The sequence below is a fragment of the Oppia nitens genome, unplaced genomic scaffold (assembly GCF_028296485.1).
Source record: "Oppia nitens isolate AA-2021 unplaced genomic scaffold, nextdenovo-longstitch-racon4-pilon3 scaffold1_pilon_pilon_pilon, whole genome shotgun sequence".
NCBI lineage: Eukaryota > Metazoa > Arthropoda > Arachnida > Sarcoptiformes > Oppiidae > Oppia > Oppia nitens.
Window position 1 is genome coordinate 7,339,341 of NW_026533199.1, and position 24,198 is coordinate 7,363,538.

Sequence of the window (24,198 nt, forward strand, 5' to 3'; positions counted from 1 at the left end):
ACATTTCTTTGAACTGTTTGTTTGTGATTATACTGTATTTATTAACACAAATTAATGAAAAGTTAATTTATAACTTAGTATTAAATTATAAATATTACAGTATTTGTAATTAAACACTATTTTATTTAAGCATTTATGTAATATGTTTTGTTGATCAGGAAATGTATACAAAAACGATTTGATTATCTGTCTATTTAAACATTAATTTAGCACTAAATAAGATAAACAAAAATCAAGTAAAAATCAAGTACTGATAAGCATTCTATACTTTATAATATTTTATATATTTAATAATTTATAAACTATAATAAAAATAAATAAAATACATTTTAAATAATAATATGAGAATCTAATAGATTTCTAAATGTGCTTGTTAGTAATTTAAATAAAATTAATAATAATAAAATGGTAAAAATTAAATTAACAAAACATTTMATATTTGACCTCGACTATAACTATTTTAGATTTAGTTATTTATTGTTATATTAAATGTTTTATTGATTTGACTTTCAAATTTAGATAATTTTGTTTTTTTATTCAATTTATGACAACATAAACAGTAATCAAAAATYATTTTGTATTACATCTAATCCAATATTTATATATTCATAATATGATTAATCGTATTAATTCTAAATTGCAATGTATTAACAAAATTTAATTTTTAGTATTTTTTATAAATATTTAAATTACATAAAGTTATTTTATATTAATTAATATTTGGGAAGTTTGTAAAGTTCGGGCACTTATCAAGAGATGAAAGTTCGCAAATAAATTTCATCCAATTTTTTGGGAAATATTATATTTTTTCTCCTTTATTAGAAAGGAATATATATTTTATTTTATTGCAATAAATAATACCAAAACTGAGACATATTTAGACAAAAAAATATTGAAAAATTAAAAAATAAAAAAATAAATATGAATTTAATGAACTATTTAACAATACACAATTCAATTCAATAGACAATTTGATATAACATGTGTTTTTCAAACATAATAATAAAATGCGTGGCTTAGGGTTCAACAGATGGATTCAATGCCAATGATTATAATTATTAATCAATTTTAAATAATAATATAATAGAAAATTTTATAATTAATTTAATTTAAACATTATATAAACTGTTGATTGAATTTATTGACAAACATGTCGTAAAACATATAAATAGTAACTAATWTTTGGCCCAAATTATTATAACTCATTTGAATAAATGGACAGTTGTTTGGTTTTGGCATTACTTCTTTTGGTGAACTCTACGACCCAATGAGCCGTACGCTCTAAATATGCCGTTTCCGACGCTTTTCCAGTGGTATTGAAAGCACCCGAATATGTTTGATAGACTCGATGAATGGGTGGTCTCTCTAAAGACGGTTCAATCATAGATCCGTCGTTCCATTGATTGAACGAAGTTATTGACACCCAATGAGGTATACCGGAAGCAAACAAGTGATTCCAACTGTCATCATATAACTGTCCGTTATTTCGATGCCATTGAAGAGCTTTACTGTGGTTTTTGGCTCTTTTRTCACTAAAACCGGGTCCAACACTTGGACACCAAATACAACCTTCAATTTTACAAAAGTCATTAAAAGCCTTCCATTTGTGGACAACACTTGGATCAGCTCCGATACCGTAGGGATAAAAACCAGAAAACTGTTTCAATAAATGTGTTTTATTTATTTGAATTTCTTCATAATTGTTGCCCAAAATTATGTGATTTTTCTTCAGAGATTCAATTGGTTTCCAGTCTTTGATAATAAGACTGTCAAAGATGTAAAAGGCATCTCTATTGTCACGAGACTCATCCCTGAAATAGGCCGCATGTGTGCCGTATGTGTCCGATATATAAGCGATGTCGCGAACTACCGATTCGGCGGTTCGGCCGCCGTAAGGTTGGACATGAAAGGCCACTTTGATTTGGTGTTTATGCGCGGCGTTCATGATATTTGGTATACATTTGTTGCTAATGTCTTGTTGTCCGCACCAACTCATCACAATAGTGCCCACATATGCCGATGCTATCCATTGCATATGTTGTGCCAAAACTTGCGAATCGCACGAGTCGTACGGTCCTAAAACCGGATAAAAGTCAGATGCGATATCTTGTGGTGAATTGTGTTGTCTTTGATTCCAGTGATACCAATGTCTTGATATATCTTTGGATCCAAACCACGGATAATAAAACAAATGAATGTTATAATTGAGAGGAAAGGCTGATCCACAAACTGCCGACACACCCAATGACCACAACAACAACAATACTGTAGTTAACATTAGTTATATTTTTAAAGATTTTATTTGTGAGTTTCAAATATATTAATATCAGTTAATTTGATAATTTGTTTTAAAATAATGTGTTTATACAATGCATTTGGTGTCAAATCATTAATTATTTGTCAATAAAACTATTTAAACATTTAATTAATTGTAAAATATGTTATTAAATCAATACTATTGACAAATAATACTGAAAAAATATATCAATTTTGTTAAACTTTTGTTTAATAAAACAATTATTATTTCATATATTAATTACGATATATTTATTAATTATAGTTAAAGAAAATAATTTAAATAAACTGTTTAATAAGTTTATATAACAATTAATTAATCAAAACAATTAATAACTCTGATTAACATAAAATACAATAATAAAAATTGTATTTATATATTGTTAGTAAATATATATTTTGATAAAAATAATCAAACAGTCATTTTAGAGTTTAATTGTACTAATTTTTATAGAAATAATTATTAATAAATTATTTAACGTTTTTATTGTCTAAATGTGAGAATAAGTGCTTATGTTGTTTGGTTTCATAAATATTACAAATAATCTCAGACTAAAGTATTTTTATATCAATAAATTATTTTAAAAAAACATAATTATAAAATATTTATGATTTTTAAATTTGCAAAAAACAGAAAACTTGAAATGACATCAAAGGAGGAATCCCTGTCGTCGACCACTCAGAATATGAGACAGATTTCGGATTAAATAAAAGTTTATTGAATTAAAAATCATTTGGATTTGAATTACAAATTAATTTCTGACAAAACATATTATTATTATATTATGTTTGAATCAATAGATTATAAATTATAATAAATAAACTATTATTTTATTATTTAATTTTTTTATTATATAATTAATATGAAATGTATTTAATCTGAAAATAGATTTATTAATTGAATGATTAATCAAATTCATAGAGGATTTGTCTACACATTTGTTTTTTGTCCGGAATATACAAAGCGTACGGCTTTTCAAACCAAAGTCTAAACAAATCAGTCATCCGTTTATGTCTTTGTGTCCATCTTTTCTTAAATACCCGTCCGATGACATCATTTAAGCCGATATTCTGATATTTATTTATATTTTTGTCATTATTTTCATTTAATAATCTCAAAAAAACGTTATTATTATAAATGATCTGAAAATTTATTTTATAAGCAATTGAAACCAAATTTACATAATTATTGATTAAATGTCATTAATTTAACCTTGTTTATGGCCTTATTCTGGTAACGATTGACAAAACTGTTTTTCATAATTTGTCTTTTCTGATAATAACCGCTAAAATCTTTGGGAACTCCGTTCAAAAGTTCAATACAAAAATCTAAAATAAAGAAACATTAAATTGTTAATAAAAAGATGTAATAAACAACAAACCTGTTAATTGATTTTTAGGTTTTGAAATAATATAATTGTTATGATTTGAAATGACATTTTTCCTTTGATTATTAATATCTTTGGTTAACAAAKAATTTGAAGGAATATTTCTCTTGAGGTCAACATTACTGCCGTAAACACAATAATTTGTTATTAGTAGTGATATTATTAATAACATTGTATTTCTATTATTTAAATCTTAATTTTGAACAAATATTAAAAACTTTTATTTAGTGATCGTGTGTTTGAAAATCTGTTGAGTCGATGAACAAAATTATTTGTTTTGTTTTATAGCAACTTATTTTCAAAAGCAATTACTTAATAACTGTCTTTTAATGTAAACTAAATCTCATATTTCATGATATTATTAAAGATAAAAACATAAATACAGTAAAAAATATGTATTATTCACTCATAATATTTGCAATCATTTAATTTATTTATTCAAGTATTTATTAACAGATTTAAATGAATATTAAGAAAATGAGTCTTAATGTCCAATAAATGTTTAATTACTTCATAATATTATATTTAATTTATACCGAAATAAACTACTTTTTAATTTTGGTAAAAACGAAAACTTGACATTTGGTTATCATATTTCATGTTTTATATGTGATTAAAACTCATTATTGTATTTCAATCTTTATAGATATTTATTTTCTAAAAGGATTTTACGCAATGTCTTAAAACTATATTAAGAAAAATGYATTAAAATTACATAAAATAGTAGAATAAGTAATACTAAGTTATAATTAATTTGATTTCCGAAAGTAATTTTTTAACAAATTTATTATTTTATAACGAATTCAATAATAGATTTATTTATATATTTAATTGAATTTATTGGAAAACAACTTATTATTAAAAAGACTTTAAAATGTAAATCAAGAAAGAGTTTTAAACAGCTATTAATTTCAATTATCTGGTTAACAATAGGTTGTATTAAAAAGTGGTCAATGTTGACCAGATATTTGAAATTAAAAGCATCTAATCGTTGTTTAACTCTTTGTATTTTGTGTGAAAAAAATTTAGACTTTATTTATAGAATATTACAAAATTGTGTTTTTAGTATAAAATATTGTTTTAAATATAATAATAATTGAATAGAATTTTAAGAATAAATATTAATTTTATTAAATTTGATAAAAGGAGTCATTGTATAGTAATTTAGGAACAGTTGTACTGATATTAAGACTATTGTTGGTATAAAATGAATGTAAATGTCTTTCCTTATGAATGGCATCAGTGAAGAGTAGTTTTCCGTCGCCGACGACATAATGGTTGACAAACTCTTGACAGTTAGTCTTTCTGAATCCGCTCAGGAAGAATGATCGTTCAGTAAATGTCAGATTCTCTGCGGGTTTGACGAAATCACACGACGTGACCACAGCGTTGGACTCAATTACTTGTCCGCACAAGTAATACAAATGCCGACGTTTCAGATCTACACCACAACGCGAGCTCTCAGTTGGAGTGAAAAATGTATGCATTTTTAAGGCGCGCATTGATTTCGGACTAAAACGGATCATCCGTACGGCCCGGTAGGTGTAGTTGGAGTAAGTGATGCTCTTATAGACGGCACCCGTAACCGCCTTTTCCGATTCAATTCGGACTTCAATACAGAAGTCGGAGCGACAGAAACGTCGAATCAGATTCTCGTCATAACAGTTGAGACCCGGAAGACATCTGTCGGATACTGTTTCCTCATAGACGGGACACTGACATCCGTGCACTGAATTAAGACAAGTTGTGACCAATTCTAAGATTACTAGTAAATGGATTGTCGATATCATTGTCGACATTAGACAACATTTATGGCACAAAATACTAAACGTTTTCCACTTTTCCAGAATATTCAAGTGTTTCAGATTCTGTGCCACATATGCTATACATTAGCTCTTAATATGATATCAAATACAGTACTAATGTTTTACTATATAGTGATTAACCCTTTTATTAGAGATTTGTGTGTTTTATAAAATACGGAATAAATATGTCAAACATTTCTATTCATTTTCCAAAGTTTTCAATAATCAGAAAATCTTTTAATATTTTGTTCAATAGATGGCAATATATTTCTAATAAAAGTTTTCTACATTTTGTGTTTTGTTTGATTAGTAAAACAAAATAAAGTCTCGTTCCTAACCTTATGTATCATAGAGTCTAAACTTTACACAAATTATAATATAATTATAGAGTCTTTCCCCTACTTTACGCTCGATTAATGCATTTTTGCAACAAATCATTTATTTATAGTCAAAACAATATTATTTAATCAAAAAAATAAATCAATAAACTATTTATTGCTCTAAAATTTAATTTATTAAAYAACTATTTAGACTAATAAAACTATGTTTTAATAACAGTATTTATTTATTTAAAATAATTAATTTAAAGCATTAAAAGTAATTGTTTGCAGAAATTATACAAATTTGACAAACATTTGCAAATTGTAAAGATTAAGCTCTAATTTATAAAACTTTATTAATTAATTAGTGTTCGAATCGCAAACAATTAGTTTTTGTTTTTATTATCAAAAACTATTTTCCGATTGTTTTTTCATTAAATAACATAATTTTGACAATAAATGAATGATTTTGTTGTTTATTAAAGTAAAGTTAGTTAAGTAAGAGTATAGTTAAGATGTCGATAGACTGACCAACTCTGTCCACCCGACACTTGTCTTCATAACTGAATTATAACATTAGTTCTAATAATTATGACCTTTGAATGGGTTTGAGTCCAGTCTTTGACCAAATGTTTATAATATTTCTCTAAATGTTTGATAAATGACACAAATCTATGACTTTTCTGTTCATAATTTCGTCAAAAGTGTCCAAAATGTTAAGCATTTCTTCCAGTAATGACTACCTGAGCCCGTATTTGACAAATTCAATGGCAGTTACGGTTCCGATGGAATCGAAAGAGTGATGAAAAACACTTTTCCGTTCTTGAGTTCTTTGACGAAGACATCGATGAATATCTGAAAACTCTTATGAAATAAAAGTGTTTGAAAACTGAATAAAAAGTAATTTATAAATGAAATGATTTATCGAATTAATTGTAATTAAAAGTCTTTTTTAAATCTAGTTTTTATAAAATACTATATATTTTGYACAAAAATTTAATAAAATATTAGAATAATTGTAAAGTATTTATAGATTTTTGAAATTTTTAATTTAATAATGAGTTTTAATATAAGAATTCAAATATAGAGACAAAACATTATTTAATTGTTTTGCTTTACGACTAATTCTATTAAACGATTTGTCAAAATATGTTTGAATTGTATCCAAAAATTTGTTCAAAAATTCATACTTTGATTGGTTTGGAGTCAAAGATATGAAACCATTTAATCTGATTCTTAACTTCAGAATCTTTGACAAACCATTAAACGACTTAAGAAGCACCTGAAGAGCAGTGTTCATAGTCTTTGCCAGAAAAACACATCCATTACTATTGCGAAGATCGGATGTAGTCATCGATGTATTGTCTTTATTGGTCATCAAAGCCATGACATCGTTGTCTAATCGATCCATACTTCGGTGCCAATCTTCGGAWCTGTTTTGTTGACACAAAAATTTAGACATTTCTATAAAAATTATTAACAAAAAGTAAATACAGTTTTTGTGAAACATTTTTTCGGTTTTTTAAAAAAATTTAAATTTAAAAACAATTTCTAACAACAGTTGAGAAATAATAATGAGTTCAACGAATTGTCAAAATATGGTTTCAAATAAAAATCAACTCAATGTCAGTCAAAATAATAGTTTTAATTCATATAAAGTTTTTTATTAAAAATTATTGCATAAAAACTACATTTATTTTAATAAACATAAAAATACATAAATTATTATAAATTTTTTAATTTTTTCTTAAAATATTTCTAAATAAACTCAAATATAGTTTTCATAAATATTTCAAAATAATGAAAAATTATTGCATTTTTTGATTATTCAATGTTTAGATAAATATGAATAATATCTGACATTTGTTTTACATAATTAATGGTATCTTTAAAGTCGTTACTATTGACTAAAGTTTTGAATTGTTTGTTAAATCTGTCGACAATTTGTTGATTAATCGGAAAATAGTCGACATTTCCACTGAAAYTGCAGTCACTTTTCAAATGAAATGAAATCATATAATTAATAGTCATTAAGACTAAGTTAAGTCCGCGCGCCAACTGCTGGGCCACTGCTTCAGCCCAAGGATTCGTATGAGTATCGGTCGGTCTGTTTGGCCATTGTTTGGAAGAGTTGTTTAACTGAAGAACTTCTGTCTTCAAATCAGTCAAAGAATTAAAAGATTTCTTTTCCAAAACGCCATTCAATGACTGATTGCAGAAAACAAAACCAAAACTCAACAAAAAAAAGACAAACTTTGAAACAAACATTGGAAACAAATGTTTTTATTAAAATGTTTATAAAAATATAGTTTTTATTATATTTTTGATTAATGAGAGAGAGTTTTGTCAACAAATTATAAACAATTTTGTATTTGATTTGAAATTCACTGAAATCTACACAAAGTTTAAAATCAGTTTAAATAACATTAATTCAAAGTTTTAAATTGAATTTACGTTTAATTGAGACTTTCAGGCGTTGAATGTCTAGTTTTATTTGACAAAACAGTGTCGCTATTGTCGTAAAGAAGACTCGAGTTATTGGTTACAGAATTGGATGGTTTTTGAGGCTTAAACTGATCTAATATTTCGATAATCGGTTTTGCAATGTCTTCTAAATCTTCATCAATGATAATGTCGTCAGTAATCCAATCATCTGTTGTGTTGGCAATCAAAATGGTGTCGTCGGACGCAATGTAGTCATAATTATCGTCGATATTGTCTAAGATATCGGAAATCCAATTCTTGTTTTGTCCATCTTTTGCTGCAATCAAATGCACAGCAAATAAATAAAAACAAGTTTTGATAAAATTCATTATTTTGTTGAATAAAAAGAGATTTCAATGAAATTGTTTGTCAAACAAAACCTTTAATTGCCTTTCTTTGTGACCTTAATTCACATTAAATTAGGTTTAATTCATGAAAATGTGTTTAATTGGTTTCGTTTACCTCTAAATAGTGTTGTAATCATATTATATTAGGTTAAAAGTCATTAATTTATTTCATTACAAATGGTTTTTAATGATTGACTCGAAATCATTGTTTCATTAATTGCTGTTTTTGAGGCTTTTTTACAATTGTTTTACATTAACTTTGATTTAAATTAATTGTCAAAAAATCCTTTTTTAAATTAAATTTGTTTTTATTATTGAAAATCAAATTAGAGTTTAATTAATTGTCAGAAATTTACAAAAAGGAATTAAATTTATTGTTTATTAGAGTAAATGTTATCGATTTTATCCAATCTTTCTGAGACTTGAATCATTGTAATGAACGGAGAAGTGTCTAAATTGAAGAACTCTTGCATAAACTTCACGAGGAAGTGATTCGCGCCATAAATGCGTTCCAGATTTGGCGTAATCTTACTCATAGTGTAAAGCATTTGTTTCATAAGACAAGTCGAGAGTTTGCGGAGAAAATTGGCTGAAGTTTTGATAATCACTTTCAGAGGTTTTACTATTGTTTGCAAAAACGTATTCAACTGATTGCCGCCTCCCCCGCCTCCTCCCTGGCCCTGACCCTGAGTCAGACCACCGCTGATGAGATTCCCGAGATTTTGGAGAAGAGAACTAATGCCGAGAGGATCGCTAGGGATCTGTTGTTTTGGCCATTCGTTGGGATGACTATTGATTGAAATGACTTCCATTTCGTATTCGTGTAAAATAGAGTCCAAACTCTTGTTGTGTTTTGATTGCGATTGTTCTTCATATTCGGGCAAATGTTGGACTTCGAGTTCAAACTCGTTGAGCACCTGATCGACAGTCAATCGCCGGTCCCACAGGTCTTCACTGGCGGTCACAGAAGTCAACACAAGAATAGTCCAAAAGAAAGACATTTTGCTTTGTTTTTCGATTTTCAAATAGTTTTTTCACTTTATATACGAGTAATTAAAGACATGTTTTTCCAAATTAATGGGTTTTTTCAACTCTCGGTTCAGAAATTCGGTTTTCATGACAACAATTCTCACTTTAAATCACATTTTGTTTGGTTTTATATTAAAAATTATGAGATTAGAAACGGAATAACAGATTTTGGATTTGATTTTCTATTCTTTTGATTTTTATCTGAGATTTGAAACCAAAGAAAACAACAAAAACTTGATTTCATTTTTGACATTCATTTCTCATTCAATTCAGATATTTATATAAATTTCTAAACTTTTTATTCAAAATTATTAAAAAAAACTTGAGATTTAGTTAAATATTAATTAATTTTTATTTCACTAAAACTTAATTCAAAATACAATTTATGATAAAAACAGAAATTAAGACAATTTTATAATTTATTGATTATAGATCTGAAAGACTTTGTCGAGTCTTGAAGAGACCTGAAGAGCCATTAAGAACGGAGAAGTGTTTTCGTCGAAGAATTCTCTTAAATATCTGACCAGAAAGTGATTGTTTCCGTAAATGATTTCAAATTCATTCGCGATTTTAGTCATGGAATTCAACATTTCTTTTTCTATACAAACGGAAGCTTTTCGCAAGAAATCCGATAATTGGCCCAAAATATCGCGCATCGGCTGCATCTGTCCGTCCGCCGCTCTGTCCGTCGTTTTGAGCAATAGATCCGAGAACAGTGTCTAATCCGTTGCTTTGTTTTGATCCACTGTTTAGAATCATTGCTTGGATTTCGTATTCATGAAGAATATCTTCAAGACTTTGATTTGTTTTCAAAAACAAGTCGTGATTCGGTTCCGGCAAACGTTGCGCCTCTGCCTCGAACTGATCCAGCATATGGTCAATGCTATACATGCGGTCAACCAATTGGCCATTTGTCAGAACCGATAAAGCGGTCAAAATTATTGCAAATAATGAAAACATTTTCGAAAAACTTTTGAAAATTTTTGTTTTCCAAAAGATATAACTTTTTATACTTGAAATTAATGGGATTTTTCAGCTTTTTTCACACATTTAAATCAATTCAGTTATCGTTTGCTTCGAAGTGACGATCGATTCACTAAAACTCAACCCATTTTTGAGGTCAACGAACTGTTAATTGTGAACTAATTAGAAAAAATGTGATTTTAAGGTATAAATAGTTTTTATCGAAATTGAATTTTATTTCTTTTATTTTTACAAAAAAAACTGAAAACAAAACAAATGTTTGTAAAACTCGTGTTTTTGTTGGTTATTGCGGTTGTGGTCACGACTTATGCCTACGAAAGCGATGAATTGACTTTCAGACAAAAGGGAGGAAATTCCCCATCAAATAGTGGTGTCAAAGGCGGAGGCGGAAAACCCAACCCAAATAAAACCACAAAACGGCCGACAACTCCCTTCGAACAGGACCCGGAYGACGACGACGACGACGCAAATAATGGAAGACCAGGGAACGGGAACGGGAACGGGAACGGAAACGGAAACGGAAACGGGAACGGGAACGGGAACGGGAACGGGAACGGGAACGGGAACGGGAACGGGAACGGGAACGGGAACGGGAACGGGAACGGGAACGGGAACGGGAATCCCAATAATGGTAATGGGAATGGAAAACCTGGGAACGGAAACGGGAACGGGAATGGAAATAACGGGAACGGAAATAACGGGAATGGAAACCCGAATAACGGGAACGGGAATGGAAATAACGGGAATGGAAACGGGAATGGAAACCCGAATAACGGGAATGGAAATAACGGAAAACCCGGATCAAACGGAAATGGACAGAACGGGACTAATGGTCAGAACGGAGGAAATGGAGGTATTTTGGACGGTGTGAGCAATGCTTTGCAATCAATTCTTCAGCAGATTTTGAACGCATTGAGTAATTTGTTGAGTAAATTGTTGATGTCTTTGGCCGATCTCTTGGATAAATTGGACAGTCTTTTGGGTTCTTTAGGCGGAGGAAAGAGAGACTTGTTTTTAACAAATTTGTTCCAACAGTTCTATAGCAAGGGATCGGTGTTTGACACGACCGGACAAATCGCCCGAAGACTGGCCGACATTTTGGAGACTTATTCGCGAAAATCGAACCGAAATTCGGGTTTCATTGGTTTGGATAACAAACATCTCATGTGAACTCTATTTTCATAAACAAATAAATTTTCAAACTTTTTGTTTTTGACCCAAAAGTTGTTTTCTCTCTGTTTTGCAAATGTTTTTCAAATCTCATTAATATTTAAATCCGTTTTTCGACTTTCAATCGAAACAATGTTTAATAAACTTTTGATTATATTTTTTGCCATAAGTTTTGTCGAAATATCGACCGAAAAGTCGACAAAAAATATTATTCACAAGAATTTCAATGATTTTGTTGACAAAAGTTTCTCTTTTTCTTTGTATAAAAAACTAAAAAATCTTACGTTTTCTGACAATAATCTCATAATAGTTGATAACAAACCGTCAGAACTTCTCTATCAAGARAACAACGCTTCAAATGAAACCACGGAAACAACTGAAGAAAGCACTGCTTCGACTGGTCTTCTCGGAAGTCCCGGTTTGTCGGGAGTGGATCTGCTTCTGGACTTTGGAGATCTTGTCAACAATTACGGATCAAACGAAGCAAACGAAACACTGGGACTCAGTTTGGGATTCGAGGGGTTTGTCGTCGATATCTTGTTATCAATGGTTACAAGACTTTTGATGTTTTTGTCGACAATCGGAACCAAAATTGTCGACAAAACCGAGTTTTTGGTGAAAATCTTGGGATCAGAACACAAACGACTTCAGTATTTTCTCTTTGACTACATTTTGAGTGATTTATCGCCGATTAGACTACTTCTCGAGCATTTAGAACACATCCGACACTTTCTGTCCGATTATTAAGTCTTTAAATGATTTGTATTTAAAATAATAAAAACGAAAATAATTTGTAAAAAACTCTAAAAACAAACAAAAATAAAGCAATTAATCCAAAAAACTGTTTTAAATCCAAAAAACTGTTTTAAATCCAAAAAACTGTTTTAAATCCAAAAAACTGTTTATTAAACAGATTTTCGAAATATATTTGCATTTTATGTAAATTCAAAGCGAAATAAAGTATTCGTTAAATAAATTCATTTATAAAATGCAGAAAATAATGGTTTTTCTGATTTTCGTATTTCTTATAAAAGAGGAGTCGAGTGACGACTCTCGCGATGAGGACGTGGAGTCTGTTTGGCATTCATTGGCAAAAAAGTTGCCGAAAGAGTCGGAGTTTGGGAGTAAAGAAGCGGAGATTTCGTCAGTTTTTCGAAGCGAAGAATCGCCAGAAATGAACGGTTTTTCTGTTGTTTTGAACGGAATTTCGAGACTTTTCGAGTCAATGGAAATCGGATTAAAAAGACTTGTAATGAAAACCGAGTTTTTAAGCCAACAGTTGAATGAAGACAAACACAGATATCTTTGGAATTATCTGAAGGAAGCCGTTGTCGCAGAAGAATCACCGGTTGTTCTCTTTCTGAAACAATTGAAGCAAATGCGGACTCTTTTGGACAGTTTTGCGTCGAAAGACATTCTATAAGTAGTTCTGAAACTTGTTTTCAAATAAAATGACGAAAAATCGTGTTTTTGTAGTATTTTTTCATTTGAGTTGTGATTAAGTGATTAATAGTTTGGAAAAAACGACTTTTAAGTCAACAAAAGTCGTGCCCTGACCTCGAAATCCGAGTTCACATTGAAGACGCCTTTCTGGGTTGACTACCAGTGCATCACAGTGTGACCGGAGTTGCGAACAGTTGTTTTCTTAAAAGCATTTCCTAAAAGTTTGAGTTTGTCTTCAGAAAAGTCGCAAAATATGAGTGTTTTTTCGGTTTTTTCGGTTTTTTCGGCGATTTCTTTGACTTTGTTTTGTTCTTTCGGTGAGTTTTGTCTTTGATTTGAATCAAAACTAAACGTCTTTTTCAGTGAAATGTGAGTCGACTTTAGGTCCGGAAAGAGAAGGAAGAGGAGAAGGAAGAGGAGAAAGAGGAGAAGGAAGAGGAGAAAGAGGAGAAAGAGGAGAAAGAGGACGTTCCTTCGAAAACACAATAAAGAATTGCATTCAGACGTGTCGTCGRCTGTTGTTTCGCGGCGATAAAGACCTGAATTACTGTATAGAAGGATGTCGTATAAGAATTTACCGCAAAATATATGAATGTGTTTACGAACAGTGCAACGAAAAGGGAAACGGAATTCCAACCAAATTCAGTCGCGAACAATACCACCAATGCGTCTATTTGTGTAAAGTCAAACCCAAGTTCAAACCCATCCAAACCACCGCCACTACACCCACTATAGCGCCCCTTCCCGGCGTCCCCACCTCACCCGCTCCAACCACATCAATGGCAACTCCCGTTCCGAAGAATCACTTCATTCCTCTGGAATACCATTACTTCAGTGAAAAGAAACGCAAAAACTATAAAGAAGTGAAAAACAATGGCATAAAAGTCTGATTTTTGTTTTCCAAACCTTAAGTACTCTTTAGTTATGAAATAACTCTTCATTTCTAATATTTAGTGCACTTTAAGTCACTTTTTATAACAAATTTCATAATTTTCTTTCAATTGCTTTGATTTATGAAATTATTGTTTCTTTTATTTATTTATTTATTCGTTTGTTTTGCACTTCAGATAAATATATGATTTATTACTCAATATTTAATCCAATATTTTGAATAATATTTTCGAGAAAACAATTAAAATGACATCAATTGAGTTAAAACAATAAAATTTTTTATTTAAAAATTTAAAACTTTGAGAAAATTTAATAATAATTATGTATGCATTGAGTCAACCCTCAAAACACCTGTCATTTGCTGTCATTTTTGTGTAAATTAGACGAAAATTAATTTGCATTTCTTTGACATTCAATAAGTATTTGTTTTCAAGCAATAAATCATTGATTTTCTCATTGAAGCGAAAAAAATGTTTTTTGTTTTGTTTCACAGTTTGTCTCGGATTTCAACATTCGGTGACAACACCTGACAATACACACATGTATTCAACTTTTTTTGACAAAAAATGATTTGTTCTGAAGTCAGGAAATAACTGATAAAGTGTTGGAAACAACACTTCAATGCAAACAAAGATTTCTATTTATATTCAAAAACAATAAACACTTTAAATAAAAAAAACAAAACTTTTTTCTCAAACATTGATTTATTGTTTATTACGAAAGAAAATTAGGTTTATTTCAATAATTTTGTTGAAATTTGTGTAAAAAAATGCAATTGAATTGAATTTAAGAGTATTTCTGATGAAAATCCGATTCAAGTCTAGAATTAAAAGTCTTTTAATCTTTTCGTTTCAAGACTTGAATCGCAACTCGTTTTTCATATCTTTTATCGTATTTAAGGTTTGAATTCAAAGTTAAAACAAGTCTTTGAAATGCATTTTTTGGCACAACTTTTGCTTTTGTTGTGTTTGAGAGGACTGTCGTTCGAGAGTTCGGACACTCGCTCTCTTTGGTCGCCTCTTTCGCGTGCATTYGTTGAATATCACTCTAAAAGAGTGGATTATTTGATAGAAAACTTGGTCTCAATCACCAATTCATCGGAACTGTCGTCTGAATGTCGGAAATCTGTGTTTTTTGTGTTAAAAAGTCTATCAAAAGGCCATCTCTTTGCGTATCAAATGTTCGATTCGAGTTCTTCTTTTCCACCTCAAGGACTGCTCACCGGAACAGTTACCGAACTCGGCGATTACGACCAATGTTTGCAAATAAACTCGGCCCCCGAAGTCGTCGGTAAACCGCAGATGTGTTTGGTGTCCGTTTCGGTGCCTCTTCCGCCTCCAAACACTCCACACCTGAATCTCAATCACGGCGTTGACGGTCTTCTTCCGCCCAATTCGTCCGACTCGTCGGTAATGCGTCATTTGTCGTCTTCGGCCGTCTTTTTCTATTTAACCGATTTGCGATTCGCACTTTGCGTTCCTTCGAAATGTCGTTCTTCGGACGTCCTGTCTCTGTCCCGTTCGGGTAAATACGAAATGCCTTTAACTGTATTAATGATAATTAGATTTCTTCGACAGCTTTAATAAGATCTGGACTTTCGGTGAAATCCGTCGATTGTAACACAGATTCCGTTGATTTTCTTTTTCTCCATTTCCTCGCTCTGTAATCATTAATCCAATCATTAATCCAATCATTAATCCAATTATTAATTATTAATTCATTGTTTTTCAGATTGATTTCTTCATTGTTGGTCGCGTTCACTTTAATCGCTTTTTTCGTTTCTCTTTTTCCGCGTAAATCCTTTTAAATCCTTTTAAATCCAATTTAATCTCATTTCCTTTCTTTAGCTTCTTTSCGGCCATTTGTGAAGGCCTTCCGTCTTGAAGACAATATCCGCCGCGTCTTCCGTACCGACAATTGTCCGGAACTGCGATCTCTGGACGGAATCCGCGTTTTAACCATTTCTTACATAATAATCGCTCATCAAATCGAATACACCGATTGGTCGCTCTATAGTCAGTCCATATAAGTCATCTAATCCCTAATCGACTAATCCGTTAATCCGTTAATCCGTTAATCCGTTAATCGCAGAAAACACTTTTGCAATTCGACATTCTCTGAGTTCAGTCTTCATTCTTCCGCTTTCTAAAGTCCATACAATCGTCGAAACATTTTTCGTTCTCAGGTATTATTAATCCCCAATTAATCCGAATTAATCCGAATTACTGATTAGTGGTTTTCTGGCCGCCCACACAACTCTCAAACGCGTCAAATGCTTTTCCGTTTTCGCTTACGTCTGGACCCGTGTTTTGCGTCTTTGGCCATTAATGGCGGTGTTTGTCGTTTTGACCACTTTGTTGCCATTGATGGGTTCGGGTCCCGTTTGGAACTCTTTCCTCTCTTCCCGAATCGACTCTTGTCACTCCAATTGGTGGCAAAACCTCTTATTTCTCCACAATTTGATCGATTCTTCCCGAATGGTAACAAAATTCCCGTCTCTTTCCCGTCCCGTCTGACGGAATTATTCCCGTTTCTTGCAGTGCATTGACAGCACGTGGTTTCTCTCGGTGGACATGCAGTGCCATCTGTTGTCAGTGTTGGTGGTGGCCGTTCTCGTGCGTCGTCCGCGTTTTGCACTTTTAATTTCCGCGCTTTTGATCTGTATTTCAATGACAATCGTTTCGGTCGTGATTTTGGTAAACGATTTCTCTGCGGGACGCGTTTCTACTCAAATCGGACCATATTTTCTACAAGAGTTCCGACAACTCGTGTATTACCAGCCGTGGCCACATTTGGCCGTTTATTTCGTCGGCTTTTCGTTTGGCATTTGTTTCAATCTTTGGCCACAATTTCGACTGAAAAAAGTTGGTTTTCTTCTGCAATTCATTCCTTCTTTTGATTAATTGATTCATTTTCAGAAACAACAGCTCTTTCTCTGGCTTTTCGTGTTCCTGTGTTTCGGTGTCGCCCTCTACGACACGGCCTACTGGACAGGGGGCGAACACCCGAACAACCGCTATATCTCCGCAATAGTCTATCCTTTGGCGCGAATTCTTTGGTCGATTGGTATTTGTTGTGTAATATATTTGTCGGAAGCGAATCCCAACTCTCTGTTGAAATGGCGGTTCTTTGTTCCGCTGTCTCGCGTCTCGTATTCGCTGTATTTGACGCACGTGTGGGTGGTGTGGTGGTGGTGGGCTTCGAGACGCCGATTGCCTTCGACTTCCGCTTCCGAAGTCTTTTCCAGTGTTTGTCAAACGATTTTTATCTCTTTTTTGATGGCATTCTTGGTTTCGGTTGTAATCGAGAGTCCGATCGCGAGATTGCAGTCTTGGGTTCGATGTTTGGTCAAAGACGGGAACGGGACAAACGCAACACCTGTTGTTAGAACTCAATGACAACTGTTTTGTGCACTAAATGGCAGTCATTGACCTGTTTTTGTGGAAATAAAGCAAAACATCTGCGAAAACACGTCTTTTTAATTCACTTTTAGTTTCGATGTCTTTCCTCTCAAACGTCGTTTTTGTGTTCTTATTGTCCGTAATTATTGTGGCCTCGGCTGCCTCGGTCTCGGGTCAGTCGTGTTCGTGTTTGTTGCGTTCGGGAGAGAATGTAAACGAACCGTTGATTTTGCGGTCTTTTTGTTTCGATGACTTCGCGTGGAAAGTGTTTATTCGTTCGGAAAAATCGGACGCAGAATTCAAAGACCATTCCGACCAACGCTTCCGAAGATTCGACGTTCGAATCGCAAAAGTATATAAAGATCTGAGAAATACTTCCATTTTTTCGGACGGTTTTGTCTACACTCCCGTCGAATGTGCGGTAAATGTCTCGAAATCCCGATTCGTTGTTCTCTTCGGAGTTTACGATCGAATGGACGCCAAACCAGTCGTCTCTGAATGTCATTTCGTTCGATCGCAAGACGACCTCAATGTCGGCGAAAGACTGTTCCTGATGGGCGCGTATCGGCGCTACGATTGCAATCAACGTCTGCTAACACGTCCGCCCGGTCCCGGAGCACCAGGATCGCCGGGAATTCCCGCCAGACCGGGATTCTCAGGACCGCCGCTGATTCTGGCTCTTCCGGGAATGGGAGGCATCGGAGGCATTGGAGGGCTTCCAGGAATCGGATCTCACGGTATTATGGGAGGAGCAGGAGGAACGGGAGGGAACGGGGGAATTGCGTTCGGATCAGGAATGGGAGGAGCGGGAGGTCACGGAGGGTTCGGCGGAAACGGAAGTCGAAGTGGAAATCGATTGGAATATACGAAGGATTTGATTGGTTTGAATTTGACTGAAATCCCGCCCTTAAGGAGGAAACGGGAGACGGAAGAGGCGGAGACTGTGGATCACGTGGCGAACGGAAGTGAAGCGCAAGAAATGAGTGAAAAAACCGAAAACAACGAGAAAATAGTTCCGGAATTCGGAGTTCCGGTTGTGGCGACTGTTAAACCGGGATTAAGTCATCTGATTGTCAACAAAGACAAGAAAGGCGTCAAAGAGGAGAAGGCCAGGTGGCCCACGCAGAAACAGCCCCCGCAGTACGAGGCGGGCGGGGGCGGGGGTGGGAGTGGAGGGGGAAGACAGTCTGTTGACTTCAATCTGTGTTCGATTCCTTCGTTACAAGATTTACCGCAATGTTCGGGACAAGAGTGGGGGCATGAGGGGGGGAAGGGGGGCAGACGACCCAAAGAACCCAAAAAACGCGAACAGTGGCAGACGACACAAACGGGAGTGGCGTGGAGTGGACGACCCAACGGACGACGACCCGAAAGACCCGAAAGACCCGAAAGACCCGAAAGATGGGACGAAAGACCGTCCAAAAGACCGGAAGAGTGGACGGAAACCAACGAATGGAATGCAAACGGAGAGTGGCAGGAGTCGGACGAACGACCGAATGACGAGTGGAATGGCGGCGAGTGGGGAGGCGGACAGTGGCCGGAACAGCGACCGGACATCAGACCGGAGATTCGGCCGGAGATGAGACCGAACGGACGTCCGACGAAACAGGAAACCGAATGGATGGCAAACCAAAGACCAGGAAAACGACCGAATGGACAAAAACCCGAATCCGAATGGACTGATTGGCCGACAGATACCGAAAACGGAATCCAAAGACCGAAAGAGGAATGGAATGAATGGAACGAAAAACCGATAAAACAAAGACCGAAACCGGAAAACGAATTCTGGGCTCAAAATTGGGACCAAAAACCACCCAAACAACAGTTCCGACCGCAAAAACGGCCCGAATATGAGGCGGCGGACGACGAGTGGAGTGGAAGTGGAGGGAATGGGAGTGGGGGTGGGAGTGGGAGTGGAGGACAAACGGAGGAAAGACCGAAACGGAGACCAAAAGTGTCGGCAAAAGCAGAGTCTTTCACGTGTTCTTGTAGTCGACTTCGACAACTGGAAGAGTCGTGTTCGGCGACATTCGCGGACACAATGACTAAATTCTTTAGCAATGATTCCGAATAACAATAAATAATTTCTTTTGTTTTGTTTTCAATTGTTTTTTGAGTCGTTTTTTGAATCGTTTTGTCCTTGAATTGACTTTTGATAAGATTTTGTGATAAAAAACATAAAAGCGTTGAAAAACAACAGAAAAGATGTCTTCTTCGGAGGTGAGAATGTCTTTGTCTTTCGTTTCATTTGATTTGATTTGAAATTCTCAGTCAATTGAATGTTTGGCCGCTGTTTTGCGGAAACCGGGAGAAGAAGTGAAAATCGAGAAAATTGTTGTCAAATCTCCGGAAAAAAACGAAATCAGAGTTCGGGTTATTTCGGCCGGAGTTTGCGCTACAGACGCTCATTTCGTCTGGGGATGGACTACCGAACTCGATGTCGACTTCCAGGGACGGCCTGTTGTCTTAGGACACGAAGGAGCCGGCGTAGTCGAGAGTGTGGGAGAGGGCGTGTCGCGAGTGGGTGTGGGCGATAAGGTCATGTTGCTATGGTTACCCGAGTGTGGAAAATGCCGTTTGTGTAGAAACCCGTTGACCAATTTGTGCGAATCGGGAAACTTCTTCACGACAATGACCTTCGATGGCAAAAGTCGAATGARAATCAAAGATGGCGACGAATTGTTGTCTTTCGCTGGAACCGCTTGTTTCGCGGAATACACTGTTGTTCGCGAAACACAAGTGGCAAAGGTCAGAGGTCAGAGAGAGAGAGACCAAAAATTTATAACGAATTTGATTCGCAGTTGGATTCAAATGCAGACCTAAAAGTGGCGGCCATTATAGGGTGTGCAGTCGGGACGGGATTCGGGAGTGCGACTCAAATCGCGAAAGTGCATTCGGGCAGTGTTTGTGCAGTTTGGGGTTTGGGACCAATCGGGTTGTCGTGTGTCTTGGGATGTCGTGATTCGGGAGCAGAAGTCATTGTGGGAATTGACACGAATCCCGACAAAGAGTGGATTGCAAGAGAGATGGGAGTCACGCACTTCTTGTGTCCGAAAAAGGGTTTGAAATAAAAATGTTTTTCGACTTTTGATTCTAAAAAACGGATTCTTTAGAAACGAATTTGGAATCAGTTTTGATGGAAATGAGAATCGATTACGCGTTCGATTGTATCGGTTCTCAATCCGTTTTGGACGTCGCGAATAGAGTTCTCCAACCCTTTGGACGTCTTATTGTTGTCGGACTCGCGAAGAAAGGAGCGAAAGTCACGCAATCCGTGGCTCAGCTGTTGAACGGTCGGTGTATTAGTGGAGGATATTTCGGGAATTATAAACCAATTGCTGGAAATCAAGAATTGGTTCGAAAACAGATTTCCGGGGAAATGGATGTCTCGAAACTGATTTCCTCGAGAATCCCTTTGAAAGACATTCAAAAAGCGTTTGATTTAATGAAAAACGGAAAATCAATTCGAACTGTCATTGAATTTGAATAAAAACTCTTTTATTTCTCTTTTTTCGCGTTTTTATCGCTTTTTTCGGATTCCGGTTCTGAAATGGAAATAACTATTTCCGGAAAAGACGGGACTTCCGGTAATGGCGGGAAAAACACGACTTCAGGCAGAACTGGGGGTTCGGGAAAATGGATTTCAGGAATTGATTCGAATTCAGGCAAAGGTTCGAATATCACTTCAGGAATTGACGGGATTTCGGGAAATGGAGGAAATTCTACTTCAGGTATAACAGGAATCTCGGGAATCGGATGCAACTCTACTTCGGGAATCACGGGAATCGGCGGAAATTCAACCTCGGGAATCACGGGAATTTCAGGAATCGGCGGGAACTCGACTTCGGGAATCACGGGAATTTCGGGAATCGGCGGAAATTCGACTTCCGGTATTACGGGAATCTCGGGAAATGGCGGGAACTCGACTTCCGGTATTGCGGGAATTTCGGGAATCGGCGGAAACATAACTTCTGGCAGTGAAGGGATCGGCGGGAAATGGATTTCGGGATGAGGTSTTTCGGGATGAGGCGGCGGCGGATAGTAAGGAGGAATATGCGGTCTTTTGCGTCCTTCTTCATCGGTTTCTTGGGTTTCATCTGTTTGTTGACATTTCGGGATTTGATTGAAAATTTGAGTTTCGGTTTGCGTTAATTGCGAAACAGTTTTCGCGAAATCGCATTCTTTTATCACAAATCTTGCGTTCGATTCTTCGAAATCACCGAAAAAGACGACTTCTTCTTCGGGTTTGAATTGAATTTGACATTCAGATTGTGGCCAATAGACAGCAAAAGCAGACCCGACGGAAGCAATGGACTTTCGGTCGCGAAAAATGCGATTTATTTTGATTTCTTGAGTTCCGAAAGACTTGTTTTGATTTTTCCAAACATTTCCTGAAATTTCGGAAATAATCGTTGCTTTGATTCCCAAATCATAGGAACAGAAGTCGAGAGGAGTTGTCGGACATAAACACGACTCGCAGACAATGGACTGAAGGAACGGGAGGAGGAAAAGCGTTGTTCCGAAGGAAAGCATTTTCCAAATGAAATAATCTCTGAATTGATATAAAAAACAGTGAAATGAGAACACATTTCCCCAAAAAACAACTGTTTCTGAAAGACATAAAGCGTTCGTTGATCTGAACGACGAATAAAACAAAACGTCATTCAAATGTCGAAAAAACTGCTTTTTTTGTTTGTCTTTTTGTCCGCTTTTTTCGGCCATTTCGCCGACGGATGCAATTGTCCGAAGAATAACGTGACGTCACAACAGAAACAAGGATGGGAAGCGTTGGCTTCTTTGGCCAATTACGACTCGCAACTCATCAAAGACTATTGTCGCGCGGATTTCTGTTTGGAGGCTTCCGTCAAGTCGGACAAGTCGTTCATCGAAGGCGACAACGGATCCGTGACTCACGCCTTCTATAACTTCCGTTCCGTTCGTTATTTCCGTTATAAACCGTCGTCTTTGGACGCAATCGAAAGCGGACTCTTTCTCACACCTCTTGACGACTGCGGAGTCGATCTCAAGACAAAAGGAATCTATTATTTGTGCGGAACTGCTTTGGGACCAAATGCTTGGATAACGGCCTGTGATTTCGGAAAAAAGTTCGAATCCCTGTCTTTCGCCGAAAGAATCTTCTTTTTGGCCGGTTATAAGAAAGTCAATTGTCAGGATCAGTCAGAATCAACCAATCAAAGACGACCTCAACCACAACGACCCCAACCACCGCAACCCCGACCTCCCACGCACTCCATGACGCCCGAACGCAGTCCAACGCGTCCTAACTATGAATCACCGAAACAACGGCCAAACAACGGTCAGAAAACAATTCAATTCAATAAAACTGACTTTTTTTCCGCAGATTTCGAAACTCCTTCTCGTCCTCAACGCCCGCCTCCTGCGCCTCCTTCGCCTCCTTCTTCTGCAACTCAAAGACCAAACGGTGAGAGAAAAGAAATGATAAATTGTTTAATAGTTTTTCAGACTTTCAAACAGCGCTTCAAATGTTTCCCGTTTTAACCAATTTTTCGCAAATCAATGAAAAACCGAAAGAAAAGCCAGAAATTCATGATTTAATCAAAAATCAAAGTCAAAGACCTTCTGTTTCTTCATTTGATTTTCAAGACATTCAAGACATAAGAATAGAACAAAAACGTCCGCAAAAAACACAAACAAATAATAATTTCAATTCATATGAAATTCCGTTTTCAAGAAATCCTCCAAAAACACGGCCTCCACTTCTCGACCCACCCTACAAACGCCCTGTCCATCCAAACCCTTTTTGGGACGATCAAGACGACCAACATGCACCTCCTCCTCCTCCACCCAGACGTCCTCCACGTCCTCCACCGCAAAGAGACGACTACTTTGAAGAAGACGACGACCGGACGACACCTCGCTCTCGAACAGTGCGTCCTCCACCACAAAGAGAGGATTATTTCGAAGAAGAAGACGACGAMCGGACGACGCCTCGCTCTCGAACTCTTCGCCCCCCTCCGCCTCCGCCGCCTCCACAAAGAGACGACTATTTCGAAGAAGACGACGACCGGACGACRCCWCGCTCTCGAACAGTGCGTCCTCCGCCGCAAAGAGACGATTACTTTGAAGAAGACGACGACCGGACGACACCTCGTTCTCGAGCCCTCCGTTCGCCTCCGCCTCCTCCAATAGAAGATGAATTGGACTCAAGAGGAAGAGTTGTGAGTTACGTTCCGGCGAAACGTCCGAAAGCGGAGTATTCGGTGGAAGATTCTGCGCGTCGTCCGCGTCCCGCCTCCGCTTTGTCTTTGTCTCCGCCCTCGCGCTCCGAATAAAGCATTTGTGACCCAAAAAAAATTCTGTATTTATTGAAAGAGTTTTTTCCGCAAAATATCAGAAATAATGTCAAAAGTAATAGAATTGTTGTGTTTTTTGTGTTTTTTGTGTGTTTTTTGTGTGAATTCAGTGAAAACCGAATGTTTGTGTTCTTTGGATCCGTTATTAGAAGGAAGACAATGCACTCAAACCACTTGTTATAACGAAAGAGTCGCTCAAGACTTCTGTTCTTCAGATTTCTGTGTCGAAGCGTCCGTTCGTTCCGAACCCACAACCGATGGAAACGGATTCCTCGCCTATCGCTTCCGTCCAGTTCGCGTTCTCCG

General features: G+C 35.6%; 4 protein-coding genes across 4 annotated transcripts; 3 read left to right on the forward strand and 1 right to left on the reverse strand.

Moving 5' to 3' along the window:
* Positions 1 to 1,190: 1,190 nt before the first annotated feature.
* Positions 1,191 to 8,076, reverse strand: LOC128966466 (uncharacterized). The gene is made up of 7 exons (XM_054313317.1): positions 7,710 to 8,076; positions 6,999 to 7,272; positions 6,587 to 6,672; positions 4,864 to 5,412; positions 3,509 to 3,624; positions 3,231 to 3,366; positions 1,191 to 2,265 (listed from the first exon to the last, which is right to left on the reverse strand). Exons 1-7 carry the CDS (start codon positions 8,074 to 8,076, stop codon positions 1,196 to 1,198), a joined length of 2,598 nt encoding a protein of 865 aa, XP_054169292.1. The 3' UTR covers positions 1,191 to 1,195.
* Positions 8,077 to 13,343: 5,267 nt separating this feature from the next.
* LOC128951790 (uncharacterized) lies at positions 13,344 to 14,157 on the forward strand. The gene is made up of 2 exons (XM_054297064.1): positions 13,344 to 13,582; positions 13,629 to 14,157. The coding sequence occupies exons 1-2, from the start codon at positions 13,519 to 13,521 to the stop codon at positions 14,153 to 14,155; spliced, it is 591 nt and encodes a 196-aa protein (XP_054153039.1). The 5' UTR covers positions 13,344 to 13,518; the 3' UTR covers positions 14,156 to 14,157.
* An 844-nt stretch (positions 14,158 to 15,001) lies between these two features.
* On the forward strand, positions 15,002 to 17,554 carry LOC128951782 (nose resistant to fluoxetine protein 6-like). The gene is made up of 8 exons (XM_054297055.1): positions 15,002 to 15,680; positions 15,734 to 15,818; positions 15,888 to 15,949; positions 16,004 to 16,171; positions 16,248 to 16,341; positions 16,390 to 16,636; positions 16,697 to 17,020; positions 17,075 to 17,554. Exons 1-8 carry the CDS (start codon positions 15,089 to 15,091, stop codon positions 17,552 to 17,554), a joined length of 2,052 nt encoding a protein of 683 aa, XP_054153030.1. The 5' UTR covers positions 15,002 to 15,088.
* A 2,151-nt stretch (positions 17,555 to 19,705) lies between these two features.
* On the forward strand, positions 19,706 to 21,047 carry LOC128966467 (geraniol dehydrogenase-like). The gene is made up of 4 exons (XM_054313318.1): positions 19,706 to 19,777; positions 19,829 to 20,305; positions 20,359 to 20,617; positions 20,671 to 21,047. Exons 1-4 carry the CDS (start codon positions 19,763 to 19,765, stop codon positions 21,045 to 21,047), a joined length of 1,128 nt encoding a protein of 375 aa, XP_054169293.1. The 5' UTR covers positions 19,706 to 19,762.
* Positions 21,048 to 24,198: the final 3,151 nt, after the last annotated feature.